Genomic DNA, 14,909 nt, shown 5'->3' with positions numbered 1-14,909 from the left:
TCAGGGCCGGAAGTTGTGCCGGAGGAAGCTCCGCCCACTGCTTGCGCCGCCAACGGTAGTTTCGGTGTCAGGAGAACTTGATTGTCTGTTCCAGGTGGTCGTCTTTGGAGTGAGGCGGCCGGGCCGGTACTCGGGGCTGTTATGGACGCGTTCCATTCCCCCCAGGCGAACGTTCCTCAGGAGCGCTTCAGCTGAAAGTTTCAGACGAAGACGCTGGTTTTAGGCTCTCATCAAGGCTGACTTCACCCGTTGCAATATAGGGCGTAGTTTTAGCTTACTGTGTGGTGGCTTAGTACAATGCATCCTCGATTTAGAACAGTTTAGTGACCGTTCAAAGTTACAATGGCAGTGAAAAAAATGGAGTTATGATCATTTTCACACTTATGACCATTGCAGCATCATGTTCACATGATCGAAATTCAGATGTTTGGCAACTGGTTCATATTTAGTGACCCTTGCAGTGTCCCAAGGTCATGATCACCTTTTGCAACCTTGTGACAAGAAAAATCCATGGGGAAGCCAGATTCATTTAACAACTGGGTTACTAACTTAACAACTGCAGTGATTCACTTAACTGTTGCAAGAAAGTCCATAAAATGGGGTGAAATTCACTTAACTCTCTCACTTAGCAACATAAATTTTGGCTCAATTGTAAGTTGAGGACTACCTGTACTTTATTTAATAAACAGCGGTGTATGAACTGGATATCCAAAGGAATGGGAAGAGCAAATTATATATGCTTAATTACCTCATCACACAAATTATGTTTACATACTGTATACATCATGATGAAATCACATAAACACATACTTTACGGTTATCATTACTTGTATTGGACACTGCCACAGAAATTGCTGATACAAGCTCATTTATATAGTCTCAGATTCTGAAGATCAGCAGGTACTACATAGTATTGAGGTACTATGTTATATGAGAGTTATGAGAAGGTTCAGGTTTTATGGATCATGGATGTAAAATCCAAGTTGCATAAATATCTTTGCATTTAAAAAACTTGATGGTTGCTTCTCAAGTCTTTTGTTTTAGTATTTCTGAGAAGACTGCTTATTTTAGCATGTACTGTAACAAAGATTCCCCCTTTGTCCTAGTGGTGACATTGACAAGGGTACCATAGACCCAAAGGTGCTATCATGCCCCTGGTGGAGTCTGACTCTGAGGAAGAGGAGGAACAGCCAACAGGAAGTGGGAGTGTGGCTCCAGAGGTGGTGGAGAAGGCTGGGGAAGGGCAGAGGCCGGCTGAGCAGTCAGAGGAGGATCCAGGCCCATCCCCTCTCCATCCTAGGTCACTCAGGGAGGAGAGGATCAGGGAAAAGCGAGGTCTACTGAAGAGATTACCATGATCCTCATGGCTTGCAGGTGGGAGCTATGTATATACGTTTGCAACTGCGCAGTTAGAATTGCTGAAGTCAATTAGTGTTCACCTTGAAAGAGGCTTATCTTGGCTGGTTCTTCCCATGGACTTTTCTCGGTTATTTTCCTGGAGTTTATAGTTATCTCGGCTTGCATCAGAACTCTCATCAATGCGGTTTGTTTTGGTTTTCTGTTTGCCTCATTATTTACTTTTCTGACTTTAAACTGTGCCTAATAAAACAGTGAAGTTAAGTTGAAGGCTTTACCGGACTTTAATATATGTTTTGGGTTTTGGGTTATTTTCAGAGACTATGGGTCATCACAGGTGCTTTTTCAACCATAGCTGAATTACTGAATGCTGTCAAGTGCTCTAATCAGTAAGCAGATTCTGAAGAAGGTAATGCTCTAGATAAATTGTTCCTGTTTCTCATGTGCCTGCCTGAATTGGAAGGGATCACATGATCCATTTCATTTTAGATCTAATTAATTCCCTATCATCTGTAGAAGCTTGATCCAAAAGGTAACTTTGGAGAAAAGAAGTCATTGAATACAGCCTCTTCAAAAGACAGCACATTACCATCTTTTGAGGCTAGTGACATTTCACCCTTCCTAAGAGAAAAAATTATGTCCTGACTCCAGCTACATGCATCCACAACCATAGAAAGGAGTCAGATTATACATATTTATTCCTATTATAAGTTAAACTTATGTATGAAAAACAGAATACTTGGTAGAGTACATCATTGAATATTGTGGGAACAAATGTCCAATTTGAAATGCATCAGGCATTGAAAATTTTGTCAGTCCCTATCACAACTGTTTTTCTATATTCAGATTTGAACTCACTTTGTAAAGGATTTGGAGAAATTACCACAAATTTATAGAACAGCAATGAAGACTACAAATTAAATTCTATAAGGAGACATTCATGGAGCTAGGTATTTATACCCTGTATGTTATAGCACTTTTCTATTAAACTCCATAGAAGAGCGTATGGATTTAAGTTACAAAAGACAGATTTCAACTGAATGTTAGGAAAACCTTCCTCAGAAGTAAAATCATAGCGGGGTCTGAAAAGTTGAGAGTTACCTTGGATGTTTTATAATCCAACCTGTACCCAGGACAGGAGTCATCTTATGATCTCACACACAAAGTTTGGCTGTCCAATCTTTGCCTTTTGTTAATATGAAGGCTAGACAGTGTGAGAGAATTGAAAATGAATCCCTATATTAAGCATGGCTCTAAGTTCAAAAACTTAAATGGCCCCTTACAATTTTGATTCCTTGGAATATTTCTCTATTAAGAGATCTGACACAGCAGTATGTTACTTTTGTCTTCAGCTTAGTAGCTGCTGCCCTTCTCTTCCACCAGATCTAATAAAAAGGACTTCTGGATAAAATTGCCCATTTATTAAATTGATCAAGATTAAATATTTTTAAAAAGATGAACTAGCTTTCTTACATTTGAATTATAATTATCTTGCTAAAATCTAAATGTTTCATATGTACTGTACATTTAAAAATTTGTAAGTCATCTCTGCCACAAAATATTCTGATATATTAACTTACTTCCTTTAAGGAATTATTTGTAGTTATTTTCATTAGAATTCCTATATTTACCATAAATTCAGTGATCAGTAATAACCAATATATACACTTAACACATATATACGTAAGTATACATTATACTTATGTACACAAATAAGTACACACACATATATAATCAGTTCATCAATATTGGTTATTCTAGGAAACAGCACCAGCTTAAGACATCTTGCCACTACAATGGACAATCTATACAACACTTATATGGAAATAATCTATTTAAATATCAAATTTTTCTTCACATATGCTATGCCCGTTTTCTTCATAGTCTTCTCTTGTTACTACCATATCTTCGAAATCATCATTTCAGAAATCAACTTTCCACCTTCCCAGGAATAAGTAATAGAACTGAAAATAAATAAAAACAGCCTTTTAAAAATCAAGCTATATAAAATTATGAATTAATAGCCGAGTTGTTGGGAAGTTGCTCGGGTGCTGGGAGCAGGCTTTTAAAGTGCCACCCGAGCAAAGTTTAAGCAGCCCGCCCGCGCCCGCCGGGCGGAACCCTTCCCGCTCCTCGGTGGGAAGACGCTCCAGCCTGCAAACTTTGCCTTTGCAAAGCCCTGGAAAAAGGAGCAACTTCCCAGCAACTTTCGCTTCATTTTAACTCGCGGGCGCTCACGCCTGGCGGAGGGGAAGCCCGGAGCCTCCTCCAAGCAGCCTGCCCACCCGCCCGCCGGGCTTCCCTTCCTCCGCGCAGCTCGGGCCAGGCGCGAGCGCCCGCGAGTTAAAATGAAGCCGAAGTTGCTGGGAAGTTGCTCGGGTGCTGGGAGCAGGCTTTTAAAGTGCCGCCCGAGCAGGACCGCCGAGCCGGGAAACGGGCACCAAGGCAGGGCAAAGCTCCACCAGCAGAGGCCTAGCTTTAGGTGGCTCCAAGCAGTCCACTCCGCTCGCGGGAAGACGCTCCAGCCTGCAAGCTTTGCCTTTGCAAAGTTTAAGCCTGGAAGCCCCGGAAAAAAGGGGGATTGGCGGGACTCACCTTCGGAGAGGTCGCACTCGAAGGTGATTTCGAACTCCCAGCCAAGGCCTTTGCAAATTTCTTTTCTTTCCTACCCCTAGATCGCTCCGCACTGTTTTGCAGCTTTGGGGGCCACGCGGCACAGGGCAATTACGCCACACCCAGCGATTTTTTTTTCAGGGGCGGGCCAGATTGGACAGACCAATGGCAGCGATTTTTTTTCAGGGGCGGGCCGGATTGGACAGACCAATGGCAGCGATTTTTTTTCAGGGGCGGGCCGCATTGGACAGACCAATGGCAGCAATTTTTTTTCAGGGGCAGGCCACATTGGATGGACCAACGGGCCGGATGTGGCCCGCGGGCCGTAGTTTGCCCACCCCTGCTCTAGATAAATTGTTCCTGTTTCTCATGTGCCTGCCTGAATTGGAAGGGATCACATGATCCATTTCATTTTAGATCTAATTAATTCCCTATCATCTGTAGAAGCTTGATCCAAAAGGTAACTTTGGAGAAAAGAAGTCATTGAATACAGCCTCTTCAAAAGACAGCACATTACCCATCTTTTGAGGCTAGTGACATTTCACCCTTCCTAAGAGAAAAATTTATGTCCTGACTCCAGCTACATGCATCCACAACCATCGAAAGGAGTCAGATTATACATATTTATTCCTATTATAAGTTAAACTTATGTATGAAAAACAGAATACTTGGTAGAGTACATCATTGAATATTGTGGGAACAAATGTCCAATTTGAAATGCATCAGGCATTGAAAATTTTGTCAGTCCCTATCACAACTGTTTTTCTATATTCAGATTTGAACTCACTTTGTAAAGGATTTGGAGAAATTACCACAAATTTATAGAACAGCAATGAAGACTACAAATTAAATTCTATAAGGAGACATTCATGGAGTTAGGTATTTATACCCTGTATGTTATAGCACTTTTCTATTAAACTCCATAGAAGAGCGTATGGATTTAAGTTACAAAAAGACAGATTTCAACTGAATGTTAGGAAAACCTTCCTCAGAAGTAAAATCATAGCGGGGTCTGAAAAGTTGAGAGTTACCTTGGATGTTTTATAATCCAACCTGTACCCAGGACAGGAGTCATCTTATGATCTCACACACAAAGATTGGCTGTCCAATCTTTGCCTTTTGTTAATATGAAGGCTAGACAGTGTGAGAGAATTGAAAATGAATCCCTATATTAAGCATGGCTCTAAGTTCAAAAACTTAAATGGCCCCTTACAATTTTGATTCCTTGGAATATTTCTCTATTAAGAGATCTGACACAGCAGTATGTTACTTTTGTCTTCAGCTTAGTAGCTGCTGCCCTTCTCTTCCACCAGATCTAATAAAAAGGACTTCTGGATAAAATTGCCCATTTATTAAATTGATCAAGATTAAATATTTTTAAAAAGATGAACTAGCTTTCTTACATTTGAATTATAATTATCTTTCTAAAATCTAAATGTTTCATATGTACTGTACATTTAAAAATTTGTAAGTCATCTCTGCCACAAAATATTCTGATATATTAACTTACTTCCTTTAAGGAATTATTTGTAGTTATTTTCATTAGAATTCCTATATTTACCATAAATTCAGTGATCAGTAATAACCAATATATACACTTAACACATATATATGTAAGTATACATTATACTTATGTACACAAATAAGTACACACACATATATAATCAGTTCATCAATATTGGTTATTCTAGAAAACAGCACCAGCTTAAGACATCTTGCCACTACAATGGACAATCTATACAACACTTATATGGAAATAATCTATTTAAATATCAAATTTTTCTTCACATATGCTATGCCCGTTTTCTTCATAGTCTTCTCTTGTTACTACCATATCTTCGAAATCATCATTTTCAGAAATCAACTTTCCACCTTCCCAGGAATAAGTAATAGAACTGAAAATAAATAAAAACAGCCTTTTAAAAATCAAGCTATATAAAATTATGAATTAATATTAATTTACATTAGCCATACTAGGAAACATTACTTGAATAATGCATGTACAATGAATGTACTGAAGACCAAATCAGTTATGATTAATTTAGCTGTATTCCACAGTGGAAATGAACTGAATGATTACAAGTTATAACTACCCATATGAGCAGATAAAACCAGAAAACCAGAGCAAGCATATGAAATTGTGTACCTTGATAGAATATTTATTAAATGGATGGAGAAGTTTTAAGTTATATATTTGCTTAGAAATGTCATGAACAATATAAGGTTTGTTGTGAGGGATGAATCTTCATTGGAAGAAACAAAAATGGATGTATGTGTGCTTTTTCTGATTTCCTATACATATAGAAGTGAGAGCTGGGTATACCAGGAAAATCATAAACTTTCAATGGCATGGGAATGGTTTATTTTAAAATAAACCAGTCTCAGATAAATGAAACTGGATTGCTACATTAAGTATGTTCTAAATTCAATAACTTGAATGGTCCCTTCCAATTTTGATTCTATTTCTCTATTAAAACATTTGACACTACAGTTTAATACCTTTGCCTTCAAAGAGAAAGTATCAAGTATAAATGAATACAAAGTGAGTCATCAATATGAAAGAAGTCGGTTGGGGGTCCTTGATTTATATACGAAACATTAATGAAAACATAATCACAATACAAAAAATAGGAACCTCTTGCCACAGGATGTAAGAACAGTCTTCTCTCTTTTAGTTTTTAGTAAAAGCTTTAAAATCTGGCTATGCCAACTGACATGGGGTCATGAGGAGAAGCTGTTGGTGGAGTGGTTGGTGCATTAATAGAGAAGGCACCCCTACCTCTTCCCTCCAAAGCCTTGCTTTTTTAGCTTGTTTTAGTTTTTGTAATGTTGTTATTTTATTTACAATTGTCAGATGTTTGTGTGTTTATCTTGTCAGCTGCTCAGCGTTGCCTTTAACTGTGAGACAGACAGCAAATAAATTTGATAGACAGACAGATAGATTAAAAAAAAATAAGACTACTAAATAAATAAGTTGAGCAAAAAGGGAAGACTGGGAAAACCACGGGTAGACAAAACAGATGAGAGACTGAAAAAGAGGTGAGAAATTTTAGGAAGAAAAGGCAATATGTAAAATACTATATGGATATTGTGGAAGCAAGAATGATTTGTAAGGACAGGAAGATATATAGAAACATAAGGAATAATTTTAGTCTTTCTTTCCTTTTTTATTATACTGCATTCTATGTTAATGTTTTACTCCCTACTTCTACTTCTTTTTTATAGGTGGCATAACACCGTTTATACATAAAGGAATAAAATGGTGAGTACACATGTATATAGCCAACAATGCCAGAAATAACCAGGATACATTCATTCCTAAATTAATATTAGAAATTTTAATATAAAAATTGAAAAAAATCATATTTTAAAATTAAGAAGCTCTATTTGTAAATTGAAGACTACTTACTTCTCTGGTAGAAAAACTGAAACTTCATAATCTGTTGGAGTGAGGCATCGAACCTCAGAATAAACACGATCTCTAAAGCCAGGGAATAGAGAATTCCCACCAGTTAAAACAATATTCTTGAAGAAATGAGGCTGCATTTCTGTGGACAAATCAGATTAAGATAATTTAATAATCTGAATTAATTTGCTTGGTTTTATGGTAAAAAGAACAATTGCTAGTTTAAATTTGCCTGAGAGGTAGAAATAATTCAGATGTCTTTTTAAAAAAAATTAAAATAAAAAAAGGGATTATTGCTGACATTATGGAGTTTTCTGTAAGTGTAGCAGGAACAAATATGGTTCTCCTGTTAAAATTTGATACCAGGAAAATCAGAGCAAGAGTTCTTGAATACCAGAAGCTATGTTTATAGAGTAAATATATATTGGTTTCTACATTTATCTACTACAAATTTTATAGATGTAGCATCCTTAATATAAATGCAGGTAGTCTTAGGGTTACAATGACAACTGGAAACGGAATTTTTGTCACTAAGCAATGCAGTTGAAAAGTGTGATGTCACATGACCACATAGCTTAGATCATTGACTTTGTTAAATGAGAACTACAGATCATTAAGTGAGGGCCTCTTGCAACTTCCTATCAGTTTCCAATACAAATAAGTACACACACACACAAAGACAATAGAGAAGCTAGCAGAAAGTTGCAAGTCCCAAGTGGATCACAAGTAGGCTGATAGACAGGTAAGTGGTTACAGCTGGATAGGGGAAAATGCATGGTGGCTGTCATGCAGTCTGAGGCATGGCTGCTGCCTAGGGAAATGTGCACAATGGCTATTGAAGCATGGCATGGACATAGTAGGGGCTGGGTGTGGCTGCAGCCAAGTGTGTAAGGATGAGTTGGCAACCATTGTTGAGTGTGATGCTGCAAATAGGAAAGTGTGTGAGAGAGTATGTTGGTGGTGGTTGGGAGGAGTGTGTTCAGGGACCACAGTAAGGCTCCTCAGGAGAAAAAGCCACTGGAATGTGAATGACCTGCAACTTTCCCTACAAGCTTCCCCTTTGATTTGAGTGTGGGAACCTGACAGGAAAGGTCACAATTGGCAATGTTGTGGGATGCTACAACTATTGTAGTGTGAGCTGGTTACCAAGCATTCAGTTCATGATTGCATGATTATGAGGTTCCTGGGACAGTCAGAATAGAATAGAATTACTTTATTGGCCAAGTGTGATTGGACACACAAGGAATTTGTCTTGGTGTAAATACTCTCAGTATACATAAAAGATATATTCGTCAGGAGTCTAGAATCATAAGGTACGCCACTTAATGATAGTCATAGGGTACAATAAACAATCAATCATACTAGGAAACAGTCAATATAAATCGTAAGTATATAAGCGGCAAAGTTACAGTCATAGTCACAAGTGGGAGGAGATAGGTGGTAAGGAGTGATGACAAGATTAACAGTAATAGTAGTGTAGACTTTGTAATAGTTGAACAGGGTTGAGGGAATTATTTGTTTAGCAGAGTGATGGCTTTTGGGGAAAAACTTCCCTTGTGTCTAGTTGTTCTGATGTGCAATGCTCTATAGTGTCATTTTGAGGGAAGGAGTTGAAACAGTTTATGTCCGGAATGTGAGGGGTCTGTAAATATTTTCACAGCCCTCTTTTTGACTCGTGCAGTATACAGGTTGGTAGTAATTGTTTTTTCTGCAGTCCTAATTACTCTCTGAAGTCTGTGTCTGTCCTGTTGGATTGCAGAACCAAACCAGACAGTTATAGTGGTGCAGATGACAGACTCAATCATTCCTCTGTAGAACTGGATCAGAATCCTGAGGACCAGTTCAAAGTATTACTTTTTGGTGCCATTGTAACTTCAAATGGCCACTGAATGAGTGATCATTGATTGAAAACTACATATAATTATTGCAAATATCAATATTAAAATAGTTGTAGACAATGAAGCCATTGCCTTTAAAACTGTAAGCTACTTAAGCAAAATAAAATGTTGTAGGCATACTGCACAGATGCATCCTTGAGAATGCAACACCATTTTAATAAATGTACCTTCTGGCAAATTCTGAATTGAATAAACAATGGCTTCAGGAATTCCCATTTCTTGAATGCCAATATCTGAAGGATGGAAGAGTATTTCTGGAACTGCAAATCGCTCATTTGTAAGACGAAGTATTTGTTCACCAGTTTTGTATTTTCCACTTAACACCATTTCTTCTCTTGGCTACATTAAACAATTATAAACACATAGTGGTAAAGTCTATATTTCATTAAGTGTCATTCGACAACTGTATTTAATATGCAAACACAACATACAACAAATTGACAAATGTTTGTCATTTACTTGCACACACTGAAAACTTTAAACACAGTTATAATGATTTTATTACCTTACAAAATCCTTTTTTTATTGTGCTGAAGTCTGGTAAGACATAGTCCAACATCACTGTATTTTCTTCTTTCAACCTGGAACAGAATTCATTGAGAATGCATTAAGTAATTTCTTAAAGTTTCTCAAAATGATTTTAATTTTCTATTAAAATATAAAAATTCCACAGCAATTTTTATATTTTAATATAATGTATAGTAACTTGAATACTCTTGAAGAATGAAATGGGCTTTTAAAATTATTATTAGATAAATAATGCAGGTAGAAAAAATGTGTAGCACATCTTTGGTTTTGAACATCATTATTTCTTCTATTTATAATATTTTAGGTCGCCTTTATGGGCAAAATGTCTATTTAAAGTGGACTAGAAAATGACATCTCTCTCCTCCCATGGATTAGATCACAAACTGAAATCCTAATCCAAAGTCTTCTCAAAGATCTTTGTCTCTCCTTCAATATATATATATGATGTGGCACAGAAGATAAAATATTCCATACATGCTCAAAGAGTATCTTTTTAATTACCAAAATATCAGCCTAGCCAGGTAGCATGCTTTTTTTTAGGATCAAGCCCTAAATTTCTAAACTTTAATAAAATAAGAAATGCTTAACCAATATATTTAAAAAGACCATACTTGGCAATCTCCATATCCTTGAAAAAGTCTTGTGAAACATAACATACATCTTCTTTCACTTGATTAATCACATGAGTTTCATCCATAACATGGAGCTGCCTAGAAAAATTACAATACATTTTAAAAAAGTTATTTATTCTGTTTCTTTGCCAGTTTATTATAAGTGCTGAAAGAAATTTACTTAACTTTGTATTTTGTAGTCCACTGCAAGATTATAGAAAAAAAAACATTAAATGTTCTACAGATTTAGGTATGCTACTAAAATTAATGGTAAATTGAGGAATTAAAATTATAATCATTACAGTAAGTTCTGGTTAAGGATTTGTTGGGCAAACCTACTAAACTTCATAGCTCCTTGAATCTGAAGAACATGGCATTTCCTTTCCAAGATTGATACAATGAGTTCATAGGTAGATAATCAGAGAGCTTGAAACAGTTTTAGAAGTCATCTATTCCAATCACCTGCTCAGCGCTGTATCTCCTTTCTTATAATTTTAGCTATTGGTTTTGGTTTTGCTCTTAGGAACAACAGAAAATAACTCCCACATTTTCTTCTATGCAAGATCTTCATATATTTGAAGACTGCCATCTTTTTGGTAGACTAAACATAACCAGATAATTTAACATCTTTTTCTAGGGTTTTCGTACTCCCTGAATTTACTTTGCCAGCGTCCATTTTTGATCTGTAGTGACCACATTTGAGTTCAATTTTGTAAATGGGATCTGATTTGTGCAGAATAGAACAATTACTCCCATGGTCTGGACTTTTCTCCAGTTTAATGTACATGTGACCCTTGTTAGCAAACACAATTGAGACCAGAAACTTGGTTGTTAAGTGGTTACTAAGTGAAACCATTACTGTGCTAATGATCTTACTTCAGCTTTCCTTTGCTTTATAGACCTGTGAAGGTCATAGTGTGAGGATTGGTCATAAAGTTTTTTTTATCACTGTTGTAACTAGAATGATTGCTACATGACACAGTTACTAAATGAGGACTACCTATACTTTAAGATAGCATTTGCCTTTTTAGTAGCTGCACTGCATTCCTGGTTTATGTTTAACTAGTGGTTAATAACAACAACAGAACAGAATCTTTGTCACATGTATTATGGCAAAGACAGGTCTCCTCCAACCTATATTTGTGCTATACATTTTTTCCTACCAAAGTGCAGAATTTTACACTTCTCCCTGTTAATTCAATTATTAATTTTAGTCCACTTCTCAAGATTTTCTAGATCTTTGGATATTGCCATTCAGTCAATTTCAGTCCATCTAACGCCAGAATCACCTAGCCCATATTTTACCATTTTATTAAAGAGAATATCTGGAGACATTCTGTCAAAGGTTTGTTGAGATCCAGATACGTACAGTATGAAATACAGGATCCCTGTGATTTATTTAAGTAGCAATTCTCCCAAAGAAGATAAGCTTAATCTATCATTATTTGTTTGAATGGGGTTCAATGAGATACTTTTGTCAACAAAAATTCTTTACCTGTAAGAGATTATTTCCTTTAAATGATTGGTTAAGAGTTTTCCTCCAACATTAATTCTGGAAATTAAAAACAAAGCTTGAAATTTTCACATATTTTTAAAACAAAATTTCCTTTTTTTATGAATGCTTAAATGTTTTACCTTATTATTGCTTCTTTTTTCTTTTTACTTCTGCAGTAAGGCACAATGTGTGTAAAAGAATATCCACTGTCCACAATAATACAACACAATTCTGATGGGTTATCTCGGAAGTATCTATGGGCGCTAAGAGCTCCAGCTGAAATATACCATATTATAGCAATTTTTAAATGTGCTGAATCAATATCAGGATGAAGAGCATCATATATTTTCTGGATAGTGGAGAATATCACTCACCATTTACTCGGAGAACTGCTTGGAATTGGTATTCTTCAAATAATATTTCATTCATGGATTCCTGAATTGAGCTAAAGTTGAAATAAGGTTCTGTGATGATTATATTAGTATCAACAAAATCTACCTGTAAAGGAAAACATTTCAAGAACTGGAAGTAGTTTTAAAATAAAACTTCAGACATAACTTCCTGATATTAATTCAAAATTCATATTAAGGCTATATTTTATTATTAAACTGTTCTGAGTAAGTTTTAGATTGTATCTAGGACTCTCCCAAAATTGCTGAATAAAATGAATAAACAACCCATTTTAAGTATATTTTCCACATTAATATAATTTATCGACTGGCACTCCATTTTCAATATCAAGAATACTCACAATGACCCACAATGTATATGTTTGGACACAGCACATTTGAAGTTTTAAAACAGTGAATGGTATCCACAGATTATCCAAATCAAAACTTGTTTTCAATCATTACTATTGTAGCAAATGTTTTAAGTACTATGATCTAAATGTGTTCTGCAGCAGTCTTACTTCTATATTCAAAGTATAGAAAAATGCAAGTTACCTGATACATTTCTTTTCCAAAAAGATAATCCCATACTTGTCTCTGAACATCCCAATTAACCAAGTATCCCTATTTTTTAAAAAAAGAAAAAATAATGACACTTGCATAATTCCAATTTTTCAATCAATATTTGTTGGATATACTATATTAGTAAAAGAAATCAAAATGAAAATTCATTAAATTTTGGCAAAAATGTAACTGCTTTTCCTCTATTCAGTTGAATGAACATCCATGTAGGATGAAGTTATAATTATTCAAAAAATTAAGTGGAAAACAAATTAAAAAATTACATATATTGAGGCATGTTTATAGTTACCTTCTGAAAAGGGAGAATATAAAAAAGTCCAGATGGATCTTTAATTTCATCCAGTTGGTTAGCTGTAAATGTTTTCAAACGAGCAGTCTTTGATCTGAACTGACAATTGGGAATGACACTGTGGGAAGGAGAAAAAAATCTAATTGATTCCTAAATATGTATTTAAACAAGCTGTCATCTGTAAGTGAACAAAGCAAATAAAATACTGTCAATATCAAAACACTTCATGCTCTATTGTTAAATATTTTATTAGAGTTGGAAACAGCAAACCAATGTCTGCAACCAAAACAATAAAGTTTCATACAGTTAAATCAAATTCTCAGTGTCATATTTTCAAGATTTCTCAAACCAATTATGCATATTTTCTGCAAAAAAGCCCCATTATTTTACTCCCAGAAAACCCTTAAAAACACAAATGAAACTTAAAGGAGATTCAGGATTTTAAATATTATTAACACTTATTTTGAGCACTACACCCAGACAATTTATCCATAATCTAGATAGTTGGAGGATTAGTTCCTGGGCATCAGAAGATTCCAAATAAACGAAGTATGCTATGAGATTTGTTTGCAAAAATCCTTGATCCATCTGTAAATAGAAAACAGATTCTTCCAAATTCCCCTTAGTGGAAAACATTTTATAATGAACAGTTCAATAAATGACGTTTTCATAGTTTAAAAAAATCTGGGCGTTTGTTAAAGAACGTAGTTTGGGAATGTTTCTCTTCCATTCGCGATAACAATACATCCTGATCCATCCTTATATGAAACATGTAAGAAACTCCATAGATTAGTCGTTAATTGTCTAAAACAATGTCTCTAAACACAGGCTTCCATTTTCTCCATAACTGTTTCGAGCGAAAAAACCAACCTCACCTGACATGAGCATGACTGTACCCGATCTTGGCATTATAAGCGCCGTTATCCAACACGAGCGTCGCCATTTTTCTTTCATGTCTAGATCCCTCGACTCCGCCCCATTGCCTAGGAAAAAAACCCCTAAAACCTCCGCGTCAGGCGAGGAAATTTCTCTTCCCTGATTGTAAGCTACTATTACAATATGTTCCCACGAATGGGGAAAGACCCATATAGATACGAAAATCTCCAAAAAGCTGAGATACATCCATATAAAAATTATTATTCTAATTTATAGCTTTCCGGGTTCATTTTTTTTTTTAGTTCCGGGGTGGAGTTGAAACTACTAGTCCGTTTAAACAAGACGCGGCAATATATCAAGCGGTTTTTCGTTATTTGTAATGTATGACTTACTAGGGGTAATAATTTTATTTAAAAAACAATGTTCTTCACCAAACTAAACCTTTACTCAAAACACATTGAATTGGCATTGAATATTACAGGTGCAAAGGTTTGCTATACTTTTATTGAAAAAGATCTCTAATCCCCTCTAAAGAAAAATGGTTAAACTGTAGGAATATGCTTCAACCTAAAATAGCTTAATATCTTTAAATCTTATATAGAATGAAATTATGGTACATTCTGAATTTGGAGTCTAGAGTTTATATTTCAATGTGATATATATTGCACACATTATTTATGGTATCTTTTTAATATACTGTTTACAATATACAGCTTTGTCCACTTCTTAATAATTTCAGTTGTGTTAAGCAGCTATTTTTACAGTTCAGCTAAAATATCTCTGAGCCAAACATTGGGTATGAAAGGTCTTATAGTACCTTAAGTGAATGGTAAGAGAGCCAGTTTGGTGTAACTAGGAGACCATGT

General features: G+C 35.6%; 1 protein-coding gene across 3 annotated transcripts; it reads right to left on the bottom strand.

The window, feature by feature from the left end:
• Positions 1 to 5,308: 5,308 nt before the first annotated feature.
• ACTR6 (actin related protein 6) lies at positions 5,309 to 14,125 on the bottom strand. Of its 3 annotated transcripts, none has more exons than XM_026694262.2 (11): positions 14,043 to 14,125; positions 13,168 to 13,285; positions 12,852 to 12,920; positions 12,282 to 12,405; positions 12,048 to 12,183; positions 11,908 to 11,964; positions 10,413 to 10,511; positions 9,779 to 9,854; positions 9,441 to 9,612; positions 7,379 to 7,517; positions 5,309 to 5,864 (listed from the first exon to the last, which is right to left on the bottom strand). In XM_026694262.2, exons 1-11 carry the CDS (start codon positions 14,108 to 14,110, stop codon positions 5,735 to 5,737), a joined length of 1,188 nt encoding a protein of 395 aa, XP_026550047.1. In that variant the 5' UTR covers positions 14,111 to 14,125; the 3' UTR covers positions 5,309 to 5,734. The 3 variants fall into 3 exon arrangements, with proteins under 3 accessions (XP_026550047.1, XP_026550056.1, XP_087824290.1); XM_026694271.2 differs by having other exon boundaries at positions 12,282 to 12,352; XM_087968164.1 differs by lacking the exon at positions 10,413 to 10,511.
• Between the last annotated feature and the right edge of the window lie 784 nt (positions 14,126 to 14,909).

Source organism: Notechis scutatus, chromosome 6 (genome assembly GCF_049901735.1).
Source record: "Notechis scutatus isolate UNSWTSFEM ecotype Mainland chromosome 6, rNotScu1.2, whole genome shotgun sequence".
Lineage (NCBI taxonomy): Eukaryota > Metazoa > Chordata > Lepidosauria > Squamata > Elapidae > Notechis > Notechis scutatus.
The sequence above is the reverse complement of the archived record's forward strand: the minus strand, read 5'-3'. Positions and strand labels throughout refer to the sequence as shown.